At 46.8% G+C, this 19,211-nt stretch overlaps 7 protein-coding genes across 7 annotated transcripts; 3 read left to right on the top strand and 4 right to left on the bottom strand.

The window, feature by feature from the left end:
• The first annotated feature begins 21 nt into the window (after positions 1 to 21).
• BO66DRAFT_430058 (putative P-type ATPase) lies at positions 22 to 5,508 on the top strand. Its single transcript, XM_025650501.1, has 20 exons — positions 22 to 352; positions 405 to 444; positions 493 to 1,017; positions 1,070 to 1,411; positions 1,461 to 1,595; positions 1,648 to 1,714; positions 1,780 to 1,911; positions 1,962 to 2,508; positions 2,559 to 2,666; positions 2,721 to 3,030; positions 3,091 to 3,244; positions 3,297 to 3,629; positions 3,690 to 3,772; positions 3,819 to 3,953; positions 4,030 to 4,262; positions 4,317 to 4,440; positions 4,495 to 4,540; positions 4,592 to 4,742; positions 4,812 to 4,957; positions 5,015 to 5,508. Exons 1-20 carry the CDS (start codon positions 270 to 272, stop codon positions 5,299 to 5,301), a joined length of 3,981 nt encoding a protein of 1,326 aa, XP_025502008.1. The 5' UTR covers positions 22 to 269; the 3' UTR covers positions 5,302 to 5,508.
• Positions 5,509 to 5,533: 25 nt separating this feature from the next.
• Positions 5,534 to 5,753, bottom strand: BO66DRAFT_327246 (uncharacterized protein; the record flags this gene model as incomplete). The annotated part of the gene is made up of 2 exons (XM_025643939.1): positions 5,534 to 5,599; positions 5,664 to 5,753. 2 exons carry the CDS (start codon positions 5,751 to 5,753, stop codon positions 5,534 to 5,536), a joined length of 156 nt encoding a protein of 51 aa, XP_025502007.1.
• Positions 5,754 to 6,362: 609 nt separating this feature from the next.
• BO66DRAFT_327422 (CDC2/CDK family serine/threonine-protein kinase) lies at positions 6,363 to 8,372 on the top strand (the record flags this gene model as incomplete). Its single annotated transcript, XM_025643945.1, has 8 exons — positions 6,363 to 6,472; positions 6,527 to 6,608; positions 6,662 to 6,758; positions 6,809 to 6,963; positions 7,014 to 7,041; positions 7,097 to 7,310; positions 7,367 to 7,561; positions 7,625 to 8,372. 8 exons carry the CDS (start codon positions 6,363 to 6,365, stop codon positions 8,370 to 8,372), a joined length of 1,629 nt encoding a protein of 542 aa, XP_025502006.1.
• A 553-nt stretch (positions 8,373 to 8,925) lies between these two features.
• Positions 8,926 to 10,594, bottom strand: BO66DRAFT_440344 (D-3-phosphoglycerate dehydrogenase; the record flags this gene model as incomplete). The annotated part of the gene is made up of 6 exons (XM_025651247.1): positions 8,926 to 9,030; positions 9,084 to 9,142; positions 9,199 to 9,241; positions 9,309 to 9,898; positions 9,946 to 10,253; positions 10,323 to 10,594. 6 exons carry the CDS (start codon positions 10,592 to 10,594, stop codon positions 8,926 to 8,928), a joined length of 1,377 nt encoding a protein of 458 aa, XP_025502005.1.
• Positions 10,595 to 10,983: 389 nt separating this feature from the next.
• On the bottom strand, positions 10,984 to 13,109 carry BO66DRAFT_393194 (serine--tRNA ligase SES1). The gene is made up of 7 exons (XM_025647699.1): positions 12,856 to 13,109; positions 12,716 to 12,786; positions 12,479 to 12,640; positions 12,000 to 12,421; positions 11,862 to 11,952; positions 11,440 to 11,808; positions 10,984 to 11,389 (listed from the first exon to the last, which is right to left on the bottom strand). The coding sequence occupies exons 2-7, from the start codon at positions 12,770 to 12,772 to the stop codon at positions 11,213 to 11,215; spliced, it is 1,278 nt and encodes a 425-aa protein (XP_025502004.1). The 5' UTR covers positions 12,773 to 12,786; positions 12,856 to 13,109; the 3' UTR covers positions 10,984 to 11,212.
• A 437-nt stretch (positions 13,110 to 13,546) lies between these two features.
• BO66DRAFT_327236 (ras-domain-containing protein) lies at positions 13,547 to 16,734 on the bottom strand (the record flags this gene model as incomplete). The annotated part of the gene is made up of 5 exons (XM_025643937.1): positions 13,547 to 13,786; positions 13,842 to 13,970; positions 14,023 to 14,117; positions 14,880 to 15,117; positions 15,172 to 16,734. 5 exons carry the CDS (start codon positions 16,732 to 16,734, stop codon positions 13,547 to 13,549), a joined length of 2,265 nt encoding a protein of 754 aa, XP_025502003.1.
• A 945-nt stretch (positions 16,735 to 17,679) lies between these two features.
• BO66DRAFT_421670 (mitochondrial 37S ribosomal protein uS10m) lies at positions 17,680 to 19,173 on the top strand. Its single transcript, XM_025649983.1, has 5 exons — positions 17,680 to 17,796; positions 17,856 to 17,962; positions 18,022 to 18,075; positions 18,135 to 18,559; positions 18,624 to 19,173. The coding sequence occupies exons 1-5, from the start codon at positions 17,743 to 17,745 to the stop codon at positions 18,797 to 18,799; spliced, it is 816 nt and encodes a 271-aa protein (XP_025502002.1). The 5' UTR covers positions 17,680 to 17,742; the 3' UTR covers positions 18,800 to 19,173.
• The last annotated feature ends 38 nt before the right edge of the window (positions 19,174 to 19,211 follow it).

Genomic DNA, 19,211 nt, shown 5'->3' with positions numbered 1-19,211 from the left:
GACTCTACTACTGCTGGGCTATGACTTAATCCAACACGCGCTTAATGACTAAAGCAACTTTTTCCTGTTCCAACACCACATAGACCACCACATAGACCCTCAGTAGCCACCAGAACAATCAGCCAACCAACTGTCGGTATGGATTAGGTTGACATATTCTCCGTGTTGCTCGCTGTCATCACAAGCCTCGCAGACACTATCACCGAGACAAACAGCCTCCCCCCCCAATTTAGCACCGAGAAGCAGAGCAGCAGGGCGCATCAATAAACATGGAGGATCGTCAAGGGCAGTCGCAGCCATCCGAGGTCTATTTGCCCGGTGCAGAAAACCGGCGCAATTCTATGAGAAGCAGGTCCTTGACACCAGACTCAACCGTCTCTTTTTCCTTGCTAACGGTCTTCTAGCTATAGCATTGTATCCGAGGTTGAAATGGCTCGTAGTGAGGTATGTCGCGAGGGAAACTGTTTCGCTACGTATCACTGACCCAACTAGGTTTATGATGGTCCAATATCAGAGAGTATACCATCAAGCGTTGTCTCATTCTCTCACCGTCGAGATCGGAAAGACTCTACCACTAGCTTTACATATTTTCACGACGATGAGGATCACACATTGTGGCCACCCGAGGATGCATTGGACGTCGAGAGCGACATGGACGATGTGTCCGTGACTGGCTTAAATGACACAAATGAATCGATACGGTCCTTTAAGCGCCAATCTTATTCAAGAGGCTCAGTTGAAGACCCCCTGCTACGGCGGTCATTATCTGTTGCCTCGTACGCACAAAACTGGACAGGCGAAAGTATAACAAGCCAGAAAGTCCACATCATCTCAGAAGATCTTACCATTGTGATTGCGGGCTTTTCGACAAGCATCACTGGTCTTGTACTCTATTACATATTGTGTGCATTGTCGTTCGGGTTCGCTTACCTGCTCTTTCGATGGTTTCCCAAATGGCGCGTTCGCCTGTTAGGTAAACCAGCCCCTCTTTGTGCTTCTAAATGGGTTGCGATTGAGGTAGGCAGCTTTACCTCCGAGATCTATCTATCTGTTGCTGATCTAGCGTCAGGATCAATGGAATCGATTTCAAGTACAACAAGTCGACAGTCAAGATTACGGGCGCCCCTTGTCTACGATTTTCGCCGATCCTGACTGCCATTCATACGACGAAGATAATGACCCCACCATTGCCCAATTGAGACGCATCGATTACAGATATCTTCGCTTTTTTTATAATCCGCTCGAGGATAAATTCTGCCTGGTGAATGGGTGGAAAGATCCCCTATGGACAAATGTGAAAGGAATGAGACTCGGGCTGGATGCCGATGATCGTGACGATCGCGAACAAATATTCGGGAAAAATCTCATTGACATTCAGCAGAAGCCTGCGTTGCAACTGCTTATGGATGAGGTAAGTGTGAAACCCCTGAGCTTTTCCACTTCGATACCTGACTTTGTAGGCTTTTCACCCATTCTATATTTTCCAGCTGGCAAGCCTTGTACTTTGGTCGCTCGATGAATATTACTATTATGCTGTATGCATATTTCTCATTTCACTCATCAGCATTGGTGCTACTGTCATTGAAACAAAAGCGGTGCGTTTCCGTGGGCGTGTCGCAATCTTCAAGGGTGCTTATTTTCCTTCAGACAATGAATCGTTTAAGAGAGCTATCACTATTTGAATGCGACACCCGTGTTCTTCGCAATGGATTCTGTAGGTGGAGCCATGTGTGGCTCATCTTCCACGTGCCAGAAATATGCTCATGTCTTAACTTACAGGGAGATCTATTCCATCCCGAGAGCTTGTCCCCGGCGATGTGTACGAATTCTCGGATCCGTCCCTCACGCAAGTTCCTTGTGACTGTATACTGTTGTCTGGTGACTGCATAGTCAACGAAAGCATGCTGACAGGTCTGAAAGACATGTCTGCCTTCTTGAGAAGATGGACTAATGATTAACAGGTGAATCTGTCCCAGTCACCAAACTTCCTCTTACGGATGATGCACTGAAGTATCTAGACCTAACTGGTCCTTCTATCAATCCCAACCTTGCAAAGCACTTTCTTTTTAGTGGTACGAAGGTAATAAGGGCACGGCGCCCACAGAATGTTGATGATGATGAAGCTATAGCATTAGCAGTTGTTGTGAGGACTGGGTTTCTCACAACTAAAGGCGCCCTTATCCGGTCAATGCTCTTTCCTAAGCCCTCGGGCTTCAAGTTTTATCGGGATTCATTCCGGTATATCTCAGTTATGGGTATCATCGCTATTCTAGGGTTCATTGCTTCTTTTGTGAACTTCATCCGCTTAGGAGTAAGGGAATCCAACTTTACTACCGAACTTATCGTTGCTAACACAGACAAGCTTCCTTGGCAATTCATTATTGTCCGAGCACTGGATCTGATCACAATCGTCGTGCCTCCGGCGCTACCTGCTACATTGAGTATAGGAACGAATTTTGCTCTTTCAAGACTGAAGAATCATAAAATATTCTGCATCAGTCCACAAAGGTGAGAAGTCCGAGATTCTAGTCTTGAGGACTTGGTTTAATATGGTTTAGGGTCAATGTGGGCGGAAAGCTAGATATAATCTGTTTTGATAAAACTGGGACCCTCACTGAGGACGGACTAGACGTACTCGGGATTCGGGTCGCCGACAAAAATGAGAGGTTTGGGAAATACATATTAACTTGTCCTTTGTGCGTCTATTGACTATGCTGTAGCTTCTCCGGATTGATTTCTACCATTTATTTCGACACCGCACCCCTGGCGGACAGAACTACTATACAGAGGGACACTCGTCACGATAATATCCTCTACACCATGGCAACATGCCACTCTCTGAGAGTGGTTGATGGTGAATTATTAGGTGATCCTCTCGATGTCAAAATGTTTCAGTTCACTGGATGGTCTTTTATAGAGGGAGGAAGTCATGTTGAGCCGTCAGACTCTGAGAGAATCATGCCATCTATCGCAAAACCTCCAGAGCCCACTGACACCCTTGCTGGTTCCCACCAGGAGCAGGGCCCACATGTATGGCAACATCTCATATAATATTCCGACTCACTAAAGCAGGATGCTGATACTCAACAGGCACATGTAGAGCTGGGCATATTGCGCAACTTTGAATTTGTCTCAGAGCTACGTCGTGCAAGTGTTATTGTACGCCGATTTGGTGATTCTGGAGCAAGCACTTTCGTAAAAGGTGCTCCAGAAAGTGTTAAGGCTATATGTCGCCCAGGAAGCTGTCAGTGTCCCAATCCACTCCATTGTAAACACTACTAAAAGTAACTCCCCAGTGCCCCGTGATTATGACGAGCTTTTGAGCTACTATACACACAAAGGCTATCGCGTTATTGCCTGCGCTGCCAAGCATGCGCCAAAGCTAAGCTGGATGAAGATTCAGAAAATGACTCGTCATGATGCTGAGTGTGATCTTGAATTTCTCGGGTTCATTATATTTGAGAATAAGCTTAAGCCGAAGACTACGGGGACTATCACTGAACTTAATCAAGCAGGCATACGCAACGTCATGTGTACAGGTGATAACATACTCACGGCAGTTAGTGTAGCTCGTGAGTGCGGGTTGGTCAGTAGCAATGAACATTGTTTTGTTCCTCATTTTTCGCAAGGTTAGCTCTTCCTGCTGCGATTGCTCTGTCTAAGTACATTTCTACTAACTCTACTCATAGGGCATGGACATGATACGGGTGCTTCGCTTTGTTGGGAAAGCGTCGATGACCCAGCAATCAGGCTCGACTCGACTACACTTATGGTATGACTCAAGTGTCTTGTTTGGTGGCTCTCGCTGATTTAGAAAGCCCCATGTAAACGCAGCAAGCATTGACCTTTCGGTGCCTGGCAATGTTTCCAACCTAAATAATTACTCTCTTGCTGTCAGTGGCGAAGTTTTCCGATGGGCAATTGACTTCGGCAGCGAAACAATTCTGAACAGAGTATGTGTAAATAAAGCGACGACTAGCGCCGGCAGTGGCATCTGCTATAATTCGGGTCTAACAAACATACTTATAGATGCTCGTGCGTGGCAGCGTATTCGCGAGAATGTCGCCAGATGAGAAGCATGAACTTGTTGAAAAGCTGCAGTCCCTCGACTACTGTTGTGGATTCTGTGGCGACGGCGCGAACGATTGCGGCGCGTTGAAAGCTGCTGACGTTGGTATATCATTATCTGATGCTGAAGCCTCGGTTGCTGCCCCGTTCACCAGTCGCCAATTCGATATCTCATGTGTACCCACGCTTATTAGGTACAGAACATGTTGCCTAGTGTCGAGGGAGCTCGCTGCTAAATCTATTTCTAGGGAAGGAAGAAGTGCCTTGGTTACCAGCTTCTGTTGCTTCAAGTACATGAGTCTTTACTCGGCCATACAGTTTGCGACTGTGAGCCTGTTGTATGCGTCAGCGTCAAATCTTGGTGATTTCCAGGTACATGCTTCACACCATAACGACCATGCGAGTATCGTCACTGACTAGCATAAGTTCCTCTTCATTGATCTGTTTCTGATCCTACCGATTGCGATCTTTAGTGAGTTGCATTTCGCCTACAATATCAAAGCAAATACTGATGAAATTCAAGTGGGATGGACTGACCCCCATCCTATACTTTCTCGCAAGCGGCCTACCGCCGACCTCGTCTCACGCAAAGTTCTGATTCCATTGCTCGGTCAGATTACCCTTTGTGTAGCTACGCAGCTTGTGGCATACAAATATGTCCAGCTGCAACCCTGGTACGCGTCGAAGTTCATGCTTTTCTCGAAGTAATGCATGTACCGAAGATTTGCTGATCCACTTCCCAGGTTCAACCCTCCCCGCGCGGGCTTAGAGGACAACATCGAGAATTCTGCAAATACTGTACTTTTCCTGGTCTCTAGCTTCCAATACATATTGTCGAGCGTCGTGCTCAGCGCCGGACCGCCATTTCGCAAGCCGATGATTTCAAACAGTTAGTCTCATTCAAAGACTGTCAACACTTTAGGAGATAGAAGCTGATTATCCTTAGAACCATACCTGATCATGGTCCTAATGACTCTACTCTTTTCATGCTACATGCTTTTCAGACCGACTCAGTGGCTCAGACGTGTCATGCAATTGACGTCTCTCCCAGACTACTTTGCTTGGCAGTTGCTCGCAGTTGTTAGCGGAAGCTTCCTAATTGCTTGGACGGCAGAAAGAAGAATCTTTCCCAACCTTGCTCGCAAGGTGGGGAATTTACGTCAAAAACTACGACCAGGTCAGTCGAAGAAACGCCGTCGATACAAGATGCTACTCGAGGAAATGCGAAATTAGATCGCTTTCTCTGGGCAATGGTCCAAGTTGATGAATAGAAAGAGAAAGAGCTATTGCAGCTTCCAATAAGCCTGTAACTTGTCTCGATTCCAGAGTTGAGACATTGCGAGGCCACAAGTCCGCTTGGCTGGTCCAGTTATTTCTTCGAATATACATCTCAATAAATGTCCGTTCGGCTCATATTTGTATTTGTCTCTCAGCAAAGTGGTTGATACAGTAGCCCATTGCGCCCTCAATGATCCCAAGGGTGCTTCCAGCCTAAAAGGGCGGGTCCATCTTTCTTGGCTCTGTACATTAACTATAATGATGGAGAATATTATTAGCGACTTTCTAAGGACGATGAGAATCATGAATTCACTTACGAAAAACCACATGCTAGCTCCCAACGCCGTAGCCGTAAAGCGATACAGAGGTCGTGCGGGATGAACATGGATAGGATGACTTGACGCCATGTCTATATTGCGTACGTTAGCTTGTTGAGTGAAATTTATGGGGTTCCACGACAGGATACTTTCTGGTTGATTCGGAGTTAAGCGTGATGGACAATCTCCCCAGTTTATGCCGGAAAGTGCACGATAGATAGAGAGTGTCTTCCGAAGATGCCTATGATGTCTGCACTTCGGACGTCACGGGAACGCATATGTGTCATGTGACTCAGGACACTTTGAAATGTTTGCGGGCGCCAGGCACTCCGCCGAGGGTCAGGCCTGCAATATTAAGGATAAGCACTTATTGATCCTTCGCAATGCTCGGTATTTACATCTCTGGCAGTCAAATTTATGCGTAACTTGTCATGTTGACGTCAAGTCCTTCATACCGTCCAGTTTCCATTAGAGTGCTTCTTCTAATTTACCCGGCTTAAAAGTCCGATACCGTGCTCCGATACCATACACATCGCCACTATCAAAGTGTTATAAGGCCCTTACTTTTGCATGTCACATACATGAAATTTCATCTGTCGACTCAAACCTTCGAATGTTTCCAAGGAAGAGACAAGCACTGGGCTTATCGCATTTTAGGGCCCGTTCTCTTGCTGTCGATCAGGATAGCTGTTCTCGAGAATGGTTGCAACCTCTCTTGAGAGACAGGGGAATGGGAGTCCCAGGTTTCGTGGATGTACCAATATACGGGACTTTGAGTTCTTGGGCAAATTAGGTGAAGGTACCTTCGGGTATGTACCGGTAGCAGCCTGTTTTATTCGTGTCGCATATTGAGACCCGGACAGGGAGGTATACAAAGCCAGGTCGAAGAGAGATAATACCATTGTCGCGCTAAAGAAGATCCTTATGCACAATGAGAGAGATGGGGTAAGGAATGACTGTCTTAGGCGATATGATCAAGCTCACTTACCCTTTCAAAGTTCCCCATAACCGCTCTCCGTGAGATCAAGCTCCTCAAAATGTTGTCTCACACTAATATCTTACACCTCAGAGAGATGGCCGTGGAACGCAGCAAAGGTAGGCCAAAGCAATTAATAGAAAATACGCTCGCACTGATTATCCTCCAGGGGAAGGCCGAAAGAAGCCAAGCATGTATATGGTCACCCCATACATGGAACACGATCTCTCAGGGCTGCTAGAGAATCCGAGTGTCCGTTTTACTGAAGCCCAGATCAAGTGCTATATGTTACAACTTCTGGAAGGGCTTAAATATCTGCACGCGGTACAATCGACTTATCCAGTGGTCAAAGTCATGATTCTAACCTGCTCCAGAACTCTATCTTGCACCGCGACATGAAAGGTTAGATTCGCCATGTTCGAACAGGAATTGACGTGGGTGGCTAATAGTAACATAGCGGCCAATTTACTCATCAGCAATAAGGGTGTTCTTCAAATTGCTGATTTTGGTCTGGCTCGCCCATATGAGGAACCTCCTCCTCAACCCGGGAAAGGTGGCGGAGAAGCAAAAAGAGATTACACCACTCTTGTTGTGACTCGCTGGTACCGCCCTCCGGAGCTTCTTCTTCAACTTCGGCGTTACACTACAGCAATTGATATGTGGGGTGTCGGGTGAGAGCACGCTCTACTTGCCGTGATGAGTCAAACACCTTTCTGACAACGGCCAGTTGTGTCTTCGGCGAAATGTTCAAAGGGAAACCGATTCTCGCTGGCAACAGTGATCTCAACCAAGCTCACCTTATCTTCAATTTAGTCGGCTCACCTACCGAAGAGACAATGCCAGGATGGTCTTTGCTTCCTGGATGTGATGGTGTAAAGAGCTTTGGAAACAGACCCGGGAGGTTGTCTGAGGTTTTCAGAGAGTATGGGTGTTTCCTTTCCTTTCAACATGAACTATCAACCACAAGGTTCTAACATCCACATAGTCAAAGCTCCAATGCGGTCTCCTTATTGAGGGAGCTTCTGAGGCTTGATTGGAAAAAGAGAATCAATGCCATTGATGCATTAAATCATCCCTATTTTGCTGATCCACCACTACCTGCACGTCCCGGTGAGCTGCCATCGTTCGAAGATTCTCACGAACTTGACAGAAGAAGATTTCGGAGCAACAGAGCCGTTATGCCCCCTGCACCCACTGGAGGTTCCATAGCAATGGCCACAAATGGAAGCTGGACTACTGCATCTGGTATCAGACCGCCTGTTGCCGAGAATAAGAGTAGCCGTCTCCCTAGTGCCGTCCGTTCGAGCAGGCCGCATCCCAGTGCGGGCCATGGACATTCTCAGGCTCGTTCTTCCGACAATCGACTCGCCGAATCGCACACATCGCAAGCTAGGCTGGATGAGGAGTCACATTCAGGTCCTTGGCGTAGAGGTGGCTTACCCCCAAAACCTCCTGCATCGGCACATCAATGGCACTCTGGTAACATGGGCAGAATTGGACGTGAAAGAGATTATAACCGTGCAGGTGGGCGACCCGAAATCTATGTGGATTCACACGTCCATGCTCATGTTAACACAAATGCAGTTGATTACTCTCGTGAAAGGGATAACAACATCAACCTTAGTACTGATAGGCATGATCAATCACGTGAGAGTCTATCCAGAAGAAGGAGCCGGAGTCCCTTTGCGAGAGATGGTGCCCGTGACACGGATAGAGCTTTATATCGCAGATGATCCGGTCTCGATAAATATGAGTTTGTGTATCCACCAACTTGAAAGTAACATAGAAAGCATATCCACCCCCAAAGCTTTCCGGCTTATGAAGTATGAGCTTAAATAAAGCATTATATACTGAAGCTAACGTATATAAGCTCACTGGAATTTCTGGTTGATACATCAAATTGTGAGGCGGTGTTGAACATTTTGCCAATAGTTGCAGAGTAGCTGCGCGAGCTTCAGAATGAAGCCTAGTAAATGACCCCCTATGAAAGTCCATTGAGGCATAGGCTCCAAATGAACGCATGCTAATTGACTGTGGGAAGTGATTTACATGGCTTTTTCGTCCCCACTCTGTAATGATACTGCTGTTGAAAGAGCACTGACGCAAAATCAGTCTTGATAGATCGCGTCGACAAGTTCGGCGCAACAAGCAGCCTCGTGCTGTTTAACCCTGGCTTTCTTAATACAAGATGCGAGTCATAATTCGGGCTAAAGAAACAGAAGAGCGATCAATGAAGGCCATGGTTAGCGATGACGGTTACAAGGTTGAGAGGAAGAGGGAAACACATCATGGAGCAAAATGGTACGTACATCCAAGGCTCTCAAGTCTCTCATACAAGTCTTTGATTGTAGAGTTGTCGACGTCGCTAATATCAGCCATCAAGTAGGCCACCTGCACTCAGTCAGTCGAGGAATCTGGAAACAAACTGATCGAGGTGAACATACATCACCTCTGCTGTCGGTCATTTGTTTATCAACGTTGTGATCCCCAAGAATTTCGTTGACTGTTGAGCGTCAGCAACCTAGACATTCAGGAAACCACGGGTCGCATATCTAGTACCTTTCCGCAGCACACCAGGAACATTCTGGTGAATGAAAATGACCTGTATGCCATAAGTTAGACATATACTTAATTGTGGGTATAAACTCATAGGTCACGAAGTGCCTTACCCGAGCATGATTTGATTCGTCCATGGTCAATGATCGAAGGGCGACTTCTGGGAGGTTGACGGCGCCGAGCGTTGTACCTTCATTGACATACCTCACCAATGCCTCCGCAACTTCAACACCGATTGCACGCTGTGCTTCTTCAGTGCTGCCTCCAATATGCGGGGTCAAGATCAGGTTTTTGAGACTACGAAGGTCTGCTCCCCATGTATTGAGGTCGTTATTGAAATAGTCACCATTGCCAGCCGGCTCATTAGGATAGACATCAAGCGCGGCTCCTGCAATCTTACCAGATCGCATGGAATGGATAAGTGCTGGAATATCAACGACACTCCCGCGGCTAGCATTTATGAGATAGCTGCCCGTCTTCATTTGTTCAAACTGCTGGTGCCCGATCATGTTCTTGGTTTCCGGAAGCTCGGGGACATGACAGGTAACAAAGTCGGCTTGTGCAAGGAGTCCTTCAAGGGTAGGCACTTGCCGCGCTGTGCCGAGTGCCATCAAGTTCACTACATCATAGAATATGACCGACATTCCCATGGCCTCGGCTAGAACTGAAAGCTGAGCGCCGATGTGACCATAACCGATGATTCCTAAGTTGAGTCAGCCAGCTTCTACTATCTCGGGCGAGAGAGCATACCGAGTGTTTTCCCACGAATTTCCCAGCATTTGTTGCTCACTTTGTTCCAGGTACCATTGTGCATTTCATTTGACCGATCGCCAAGTTGACGGGCAAGAACAATGATCTCGGCGATCACCAACTCAGCAACACTTCTGGAGTTGCTGAAAGGGGAATTGAAGACAGCAATGCCATGCTCAGCTGCATACTGAAGGTCAACCTGGTTGGTCCCAATGCAGAAACAGCCAATAACAATAAGGTTCCGGGCTTCCTTCAAGACACGAGCGCTGAGTTTCGTCTTGGACCTGATACCAATAACATGTACATCACTTCGGATTTTATCATTAGGTCAGCTATAAATCTCACAAGATGGCACAGGTATACCGTGGAAAACCGACCGGATTTTCTCGATAAGCTGATCCTCTGGGAGCGATGATTTGAGGAATTCAACCTGGTAGCCCTGTTTTGTGAGAATATCCCTGCCCGTCTGATTGACATTCTCCAGGAGCAGTACTTTGATATCCTCAGTGGCGAATGGCTTCAGGTGTTTCGCATTAGCAAGTGGGATGGTGCGGCTTCCCAGAGCTGATCCTCCATGGCTCGACGGTGCAGATTGGAACGAGGCCGTAGGAGACGTGGAGAGGTTAATGTCCCTTGCTGATGCTGCCATTGTTGCTTCTGGATTTATCCGTCAATGGAAGGTACCGAGCAAGAATATAGGCGAGAAAAAAAATCTATCAATTAATGGTATAGAAAAGGGAAGGGAAAGTAGCCGACTTTTTTAAGTTCTCCGGAACCGGACTGTTAGCAATGTTCCACATCTGCAATTGAATGTTTGAGTCATCGCTCCAAACAAGAAGTACGTATTGGAGGGGTAAGAGCGGGGCCGGCCCATTCCTTCTCCAGTACCCCGTGAAGTACACCAAACTACTACTCATTATATTGCATAGTACTACTGCTTTGCTGCCTACAGAGGCTGAACACTTGCAGCTCTATAGAGAACCCAGAATATAGCCCTGTATGACCGGAGCATAGAGCTTGTGCAGAGACAAGCCAAGCTATTACGAGGTATACTTATGTATAAGTGGAGTCAAGCATTGCACAAATAATCAATGAAAGCAAGACGAATTCTAGAGGTAAGCTCTACCGCCAGTGTAAGACCAACCCATCTCAAGCTCCATATCTATGACATTGAAAGTTGAGGATTAGCCACGATCAAGTGCATTCGGGCGGCAGGAAGATCATTTCTTGATCTGAATAGGTAGTGAGATTTTCCGGACGAAAGCACTCAGAGCTGGAGGTTTTGCAACTTCTCGGAAGCATCTTCCGCTTTAGTCGCGCTCTTCGAAGCCTGCTTGGCCTTGGACTTCTGAGAGGTACTGTCCTTAGGAAGTTCCTTTGTAAATGGGAGAAAATCGGGCATTCCTGGGATATATTTCCTAAGAGGTTCCGGGACAACGATACCCTATGTATAGTTAGCTAGAAGATCACGGTGTAGAGCAGGTCACAACGTACATCTTCGGTCTGGTAGTTCTCGAGGACACAGCAAAGTGTTCGTTCAGTGGCACAGAGAGTAGCATTCAAAGCATGAACATAGGACTTCTTAACGTCGGTGGCTTTCTTAATGCCATAACGAATCTCGAGCGCCCTCGATTGGTAATCAGTGCAGTTGGAGCAGGAAACCAATTCTTTATACTCCCCTTGGAAAGGAAACCAGGCTTCTAAGTCGTACTTCTTTGCAGCAGCGTTGTTCAATGCCCCAGAGACAATTGCTACCACCTGATATGGCAGCCCAAGGGACTGATAGAACTCCTCCGATGTAGCCATCATCTCTTCAAAAGCCTGCCAAGAGTCTTCCGGTTTTGTGAGAACGAATTGTTCGATCTATGCTAAAATTAGTGCTGGTCAATCAATGTTGCTTATCACAGATTTCTCACCTTCTCGAATTGATGAACTCGGAAAATACCCCACGCATCTTTCCCATGCGCGCCTGCCTCCTTGCGGTAACATGTGCTATACCCGGCATACCTGAGAACCATTAGTATAATATGCGGACATGTTGGCATAGTACTTACTTGATCGGAAGGTCTTTGTCCTGAAGCCACTCCCCATCATGCAATGCTGACAAAGGCTGCTCCGAAGTGGCAATTAGATATTTATCAGTGGACTTGTCTTCACTTTCTGTGACTTTGTAAAGCTCCTCATCAAATTGCTCGAGCTGCGCTGTCTTCGCCATCATATCCTTGAGCATGAATTGGGGAGGCTGGTTTGGTTTATAGCCTTTTCCCCAGAGAAACTCAAGTCCGTAGTTGATGAGCGCAAGGTTTAAGAAGAGACCATATCCCGTCAAGCAGTACCCACGGTGGCCTACGACCTTGACACCACGCTCCGGGTCGAAACCGTCAAGACGTGTAAGCACCTCGTGATGAGACAGACAATCGCGCTTCTCTACCTTCACGTCTTCTGGCACCCAAGATTTGACCACAACGTTGTCATCCTAGTAGGCGAGTCAATCTCAATTATATCGATACATCGATATACAGATAACACAAACCTCGTTGTTGCTAACGGGAACTGAATCATGCACGATGTTGCCAATTGTTCGGATTTTCTTGTCCCTCTGCGATTCTTTCTGGACGGCAAGTTCCTCGGCATCTTTTTTACGCTGCTCAAGGCCAGCCTTTTGTTCCATCAAGGAGCCTGCATCTTCCTTGTTCTGTTTGATGATTCGCACTGATTAGATATAGATATTTCATTTGGAGATAATGATGGAATGACTGATAAGTCCGACCTTCTTCATCTTTCCGATCTCTTTCTGGAGCGCGTTGAGCTGGGAATTGATCTGCATGACTTCATAGCGTGCTGTAGGCGGGGGTAATCTTAGTTAGAAGTTCCAATTGCACGGTGAAATGATAATATGTGTCAATATACCCCTTCTTGCCTCTTCATATAGGTCGAGGACTTCATCGACAACATGTTCGGGTGCATATCTTTTGCGCTGGCTGTCCTTTATTCTGTTCGGGTTACCACCGCGTTCGGTGATAAAATCAGCAAGGTCAAGCATTTTTAAGCGGTGTGTTGAAAATGGTCCAGTATGCTCAAATATACGTAAAAATTTACAGACTCGATTGTGAGAACGTATATCTGATCTGTGAATGGTAAAGTGGTCGAACACTGACAAAGAGGGGTATTTGAAAAAGGCTGAACTTTCTTGCCGTGTAGGATGAGGGGCAAAATTCTAGGTGGCCTGACTATTCGGGTATAGCATCAAATTGATTTCAGGCCGAGTTCGTTCACCATTCCCTCCCCGAGTGCCACCTGCTCCCAGCTTCTACTGCAGAGCAGATGTTCGAGCTGATTATACTTGGCTTATTTAGATGGAATGCAGTATTCACATATACTTTTTTGAAGTTTAGTCAGTATAGCAGAGTTGTTGTATTATGCTGAAATATTGTCAGATTCATTTAAGATGATTAACATGTAAGATAGTAAAAAGAAACCAAGAACACGCCATACATAGAACAAAGGGAGGCTTTGTAGGTGACTAGGCATATTTGAACAGATCTTCCCACCCAACCCAGACACATTACCCACCGAGTGATACCTAGTGATTTTACAAGGATCACATTACGGAACATTTGTTCCCTCCTGCAGGTTGAGATGGGTTCTGGGACCTTTCAATCTCGCCGATCATCAAGTCAAAGGCTTTTGCAACATTGTAATCGAGTCGAGCACTGGCCTCGGTGAATGCACAGTTAAATTCTTCGCCCAGTTGCCGCCCTTCATCCAAGGACACCTGACGCTGTTCTGACTTGAGGTCACTCTTATTTCCAACAATAACAAGGGGCACGTGGTCAGCACCCTGTGTTATTGCATCAGTATAATGGAGCTGCAGTGAATAGGTTCTAGGGTAGTACCAAATGATTTAGTATCTTATCTCGAATGACTCTGACCATATCGAATGATTGATGGGATGACACCGAGTAGACAATTATGTATCCATGGATGCCAATGAAGTGCTTTGAATTCAGTATGCTATATTCATCCTATCGCAGGATTAGCCACGCCATTGAGTAAGATTACATGGGTCTTTCTTACTTGACCAGCTGTGTCAACAATTTCAGTTGCGTAGTCCTGACCGTTATATTTGATAATGCGGCTGAACGTGTTTTCAATCGTCGGATAGTAGCTTTCTACGAAATGATGTTCAACGAACCGAACTGTAAGAGAAGATTTACCTAAATAGTCACAAGTTCACCATAGGTCAGTTTGGGGGGCGATTATAGTAGAAATTAAAAAATAATAGCAGATGCTTACCCACAGACCGACTGCCAACAATAGCTATCTTCCGCTGCTTCGGAGCACTGGGCATCTTCCTCTTAAATAGCAGTACAGATTAACGCTTATAGGCAAGATGTATACTGACGCAGAAAGACCTTTGGGCGGTACAGAATTCTTTCTGGAGCGTAGCGCTGTGGCAGATTCCCCGCAATAGTCAAAACGGATTAGTATGAGGAAAGAAACTATAAGTCCCTGTAGTCGCAGCAGCCCTCATCATAAAGATGGAATTCGGGACATTAGAACTCCAGCCGAGAGTGGCAAACAAATCAAACGGCTGCACATACCTATTATGTCAGGACGGGAAGGGCATTTAGCGCATTGGGTTAAACTTATCGCCGATGATTGCTTATCGATTATGATTTAACTGTTACAGTACCAGATTTGTTTTTTTGGCTGCAGAAAATAATGCCATGTTTGAAGATTTTTCCGTGCCTAGTGATTATTATGCCTGAGTTGATTATGGTACCGAGCAAGTACTCTATCATAAGAAACCCGTACACCATTCGAGACCCTGGTGCTAAAACCGCATCTAGCTATGGTAGATGAAGGTAATGTCACCATGGTAACGGGTTTGTTCTACGGTTGGCTTATCTGCTCTATGATATGTGTCAAACGTGCCGTGGATGTGTTGTCGCGATTTTGGAATTCGCCGAGTCGTGAGTCTCTTTCGACTTTCTGATGATATAGCAAGAATTCTTTCGCTGTTGAAATGACCGAGGCGATCTCCTTCCCACATTCCATGAGCAATTCCTGAATTCGAGAGTATGCTTCCTGAAGTAGACAGAGAAGAGCTAGGAGTATTGACAAGTACCCGACAGCAACATTATTATGTGACTCGGAAAGGGAATTTGCCTGGTGATAAGATGAGCGGTGATTTCTACTGGCTAGCGTACTTTCAACACTTACATGGTTGATGAGGTCGATGCTGAGAGAAAACTGATGTACAAGTGTCCCAAGGGGTGGATGCGAGTCATGTGTTGGCACAAGAAAGGAGGCTCTGCAACTCTCACTTTGTTCTGCCAGGTTTATAAGAACACCTAGAGCCAAGATGACGAGGTTGAATGACTCGTGCTCACCGAAGCCGACGATAGCAGACTCATCTGAAAGCTCAGTTGTGATGATTCGAACGAATCCGGTGATTATTTCAGGTGCGGCATATTGCTCGCACGCCAGAGGATCATTGTTGGTGAGGTTTAGTACGACCCTCAAATATAACGTCAAGATTCGTCGGCCTTGGTCATCCTGGGCAGGACGAATGAAGTCATCATGCATCAGGACAAATTTGTGGAAAGGACCATTGTACTCGTAGCCTGATGTCGCTGGAAGCATTAGGTAACTCTCCAGAACAAGGAGAGTTATTGTCTTTGTTTGAAAATCGTCGTAAGACAGAGGGTATGCTGTGGCTTTACCATTGTTCGGAGGCAGGAGCCCAATAAGGTTATCTAGCAAAGACCGGGACATCGACTGTATAGGTTGAGGCTTGTCTTGGAATGCTGTCAAGCACATGCTAATGCAGGAAAGAATGGCTAGCCGTGGAGAAAGTCTCAGTGTCGGGCTTTCTGAGAACATCGAAGCTGTCAATCGTGGGATGAGATCCCTGAGTGACGCTTGCACGGCTCTTGACACATGCAATCGTGGATTGCCTGCCAAGGACATTATATCGTCTTTCACTGCTAGAAATAACGAAGATTTGTCGACAAGAGTTGTCCAAAAAGTTCCCAAATTTGAGTACGAATAAACCCCTTTGAGACAGACCAATCTATAGGCACAGAGTGCTAGACAAGATGAGATAATGTCTAAATCGCTCACCGTACTTTTAACTAGTCGTTCATCGAAGCCATATCCCAAGAATCGATGCATGAAGTCGGGTTTGAGTAGCTTCGAACACAGCTGAATGAGCCCATTGCATCTCTCGGAAACGGTGTTGCCCGGGTCTTCAAAATCATCGAATAGTGCTTCAACCGACTCTTGGAAGCGAGCATTGTCCCCAGCCTGCCTCAGCTCATGGATGCTACGGACAGGCCTGCCGTGTTCCTCGCCATCGGCAGACAACAAAGGTGTACTGCGATGTTTGAGTGAGGCAGATGAACCACTAGCTTCAACACCGTCCAAAGTTGAAGCGGAAGCGCCATGTAACTCAGAGTCAGAAGTGTTCAAGGTACTTCCTAAGAACGAGCGTTGGCGAGCGTACGTTATCCTGGAACGTAAAAGAGCGCTTGAAACCAATGTTCCTGCCTCCCTGTCATTGCTTGAGGACTTGACGGGACCTTGCTGATCCCGAAATTGGTCCAGCTGCAAAGCTCCAGCCTCTGATTGGGGGATTCCTAGCACGGAAGATGTATTCGCGCCACAGGTTTCAGAGTCGGAGGCGGATACTTCATTCAGGACTGACTCCTCTGCCGCACTTAAGGAATCAACAAGCCTTCTTCGCGTTGGCCTCACTCGTTGCTGATATGGAACTGTCGGCATATTTCTCTCAGGTCTGTCCCTAGTTTGTGAGAGATGACTTGAGATTGGCGATCTGCTTAGCGAGTGAACTGAGGCTTCGCGTTCAGACTTGATTTGAGCAGCCGATGCCAGAGACAGAGGAATTGAACTACCTGCCACGAGGGACGATATGCTGGAAGAGCGATGGTGACTTTCATTCTTTTCGTTGCCGACCACAGCAGCACTGGCATCAGAGAAGGCCGAGCACGACTGAGCGCGACGCTCATTCGAACATGCCATACCAACCTGTCGGGCGTCATAACTACCACAAACCTTCCCAGCACTTTGAATTGAGGTCAACTGCTCTGGGGCGGTAAGCCTTTGTCTCTTCTGCTGCATGGGCTTATGCGCCCGCGTCCTTTTGCTGTTTGGTGCCGCTTCCAGAGAATTGTTCGCTTGCGCGATGCTCTGATTCCTAGCATTGTCGGTTTTCGATGAACTCCCAGCCTCGAAAGATGGCGCACATTTTCTAGCCGACTGGCGGAGCGCCTTAGGCTTGCTTTGGCGGAATGCTCTCTGAGACATCTGAGCGATTTTCGGCCTGGCTACTTCATTCGAGTACTTGAGCAGGTTTCGTTGTGATCAGCAATGAACAGCTGCGTCTTGAAAGAGAAGCCGGGCACATCAGAGTTGCCAGGGAGGAATTCCTCACATGGTTCGAGCAACAGAAAGCGTTCAAATACCAGGAGTTGGATTAGTAGCGTTGATGCAGCCCGAATGAGTAGAAGTGCATTCACAGAAATAAGGCTACCTCGCGCAAGTAAGATCATCTTTGGGTGCATCATGTCCCGTACTTGATTCATCAGCCAACACCCGGGACGGCTCATGGAAAGCGGTCAACCCACAGCCAATGGGAGACAGCTAAAGTACGACCGCCTTTGGGGAAAGCACCGGACCTGGAAAACCCAGCATATTACCGATGCATCGCTCTTTTTAACAGCAGCATCTTATGATTTTAATGTACCAGTGTCACCGTTTACCGCTGTACTCATGTCTCTAACATTCTCTCCGCGGCTGCTCTCACGGGTAGGCCAGCGACTACAGGTGACTCTCCAATGCCACACTGTCAAAAGAACAGCACTTATTGACACCAGCAAAATTAGCCTCTTGTATTAACTCGCCACTCTAGCTCCTTGACTGGGCTGGAAAGAAATAATCCACCCAGCGCCGATGTATCTCGCACCTCCAGTCTGGTCAAGGACGAACGAATGTCAGCGGCTATAACTCACTCCCCGCGCTTCCGAGCTTTTTTGGCTTACTTCAGTCTAGTTCTGGTCACTCGGCAGAGCCATCTGCATCGCCTCAGCTGCAAGCCAAAGATTGGTTGGACTTTCACTCGAACGCAAATCGTCGATCGAATAACGGACTAACTATATCTACAGGGTGCAGCGTCTTGAGGGTTTAAGTGGCAAGGCACGTCTGCCCCGAAGCGTTCAAGCTGTATATCTACGGCCGCTTCGTAGAAAGGCTGAATATGGTCTTCCAGTGTGTGATCTACAGTTGAGATCATACAGTGTTCGAAATGTTGAATTCTTTTCGGATTTCGCTATACGAGCTGCATATTACTTAGGTCTTCCGGTCTCTGGGCCTGTACCTTTACCACGCATTGTCGAAAGATGGACTGTGCCCCGAAGCAATTTTGTTCACAAGAAGAGCCAAGAGAACTTTGAGCGTATAACCCTGCGTCGGCTGATTCAGGTCAAAGATGGGAATTCACAGACTGTCCAGGTGTGGCTGGCTTTTTTGAGGAAATATGCATTTCATGGAGTGGGTATGAAAGCAAACATGTGGGAATACGACAGTCTCGGTATGTCTAAGCCTTCTACTGCATTTCACCATTAGTAAAAGCTGATTATTTGTTCGTACCTAAGATGTCGTCGAGAACTTGGACAGAGCGGGTCCAGAAACCGAAAAGTCACTTGAAGGACTCCTTTCACAATTCGGTCAAAGACAAGATACAAAATCGGACGATTCTCTTGTTGAAATTTTGAACAAAGACCACCTGGTCACACTGAAGAGCCCCTTATCAGAGGTCGGCAGGCGCTGACCCGTCAAGGCTACTTCCACACAAGCTGCTGCCTTGTTTGATCTGTATTACCGGGCCATGGAATCTCTAATACTTCTGCTCAGCGACCTTGGGAGAAATTTGCAGTCGACACCATCACACACCATTCTGTCTCGGCATGGTTCTCAACAGCTTTCGCAAATGCAAATAAGAATACAATCTCAACATGACACCCACTGCTATGGATCCCCGGCCTTAGATCATCCCATGTAACCCCGTGTCCGTGTTTCCTTTAGTGGTTTATGTCTATATAGTTCAAGGACTGATCGCAATACACGGATCGGAATACACGGGCTATTAAGGGATGGTGCTCCTATACAATGAAATCTTTTTACATGACACCAGTTACTTCTAATCACGTGATGCACGGCCGGGTATATTCCGCGGCTCCCGG

The sequence above is a fragment of the Aspergillus aculeatinus genome, assembly GCF_003184765.1.
Source record: "Aspergillus aculeatinus CBS 121060 unplaced genomic scaffold BO66scaffold_36, whole genome shotgun sequence".
Lineage (NCBI taxonomy): Eukaryota > Fungi > Ascomycota > Eurotiomycetes > Eurotiales > Aspergillaceae > Aspergillus > Aspergillus aculeatinus.
The sequence above is the reverse complement of the archived record's forward strand: the minus strand, read 5'-3'. Positions and strand labels throughout refer to the sequence as shown.

What these genes read in the sequence shown, in the direction of transcription:
- BO66DRAFT_430058 (XM_025650501.1), top strand. Translation starts at nt 270, where the DNA reads ATGGAGGATCGTCAAGGGCAGTCGCAGCCATCCGAGGTCTATTTGCCC. An exon ending in TCGACTCGACTACACTTATG is followed by an intron (nt 3,773 to 3,818) that starts GTATGACTCAAG and finishes TGATTTAGAAAG; the next exon opens with CCCCATGTAAACGCAGCAAG. An exon ending in GCGAAACAATTCTGAACAGA is followed by an intron (nt 3,954 to 4,029) that starts GTATGTGTAAAT and finishes ACATACTTATAG; the next exon opens with ATGCTCGTGCGTGGCAGCGT.
- BO66DRAFT_393194 (XM_025647699.1), bottom strand. Translation starts at nt 12,772, where the DNA reads ATGCAGATCAATTCCCAGCTCAACGCGCTCCAGAAAGAGATCGGAAAG. An exon ending in AGATCGGAAAGATGAAGAAG is followed by an intron (nt 12,641 to 12,715) that starts GTCGGACTTATC and finishes ATCATCAAACAG; the next exon opens with AACAAGGAAGATGCAGGCTC. An exon ending in TTCCCGTTAGCAACAACGAG is followed by an intron (nt 12,422 to 12,478) that starts GTTTGTGTTATC and finishes CTCGCCTACTAG; the next exon opens with GATGACAACGTTGTGGTCAA.
- BO66DRAFT_421670 (XM_025649983.1), top strand. Translation starts at nt 17,743, where the DNA reads ATGTCTCTAACATTCTCTCCGCGGCTGCTCTCACGGGTAGGCCAGCGA. An exon ending in CAGCTGCAAGCCAAAGATTG is followed by an intron (nt 18,076 to 18,134) that starts GTTGGACTTTCA and finishes CTATATCTACAG; the next exon opens with GGTGCAGCGTCTTGAGGGTT. An exon ending in GTGGGAATACGACAGTCTCG is followed by an intron (nt 18,560 to 18,623) that starts GTATGTCTAAGC and finishes TTCGTACCTAAG; the next exon opens with ATGTCGTCGAGAACTTGGAC.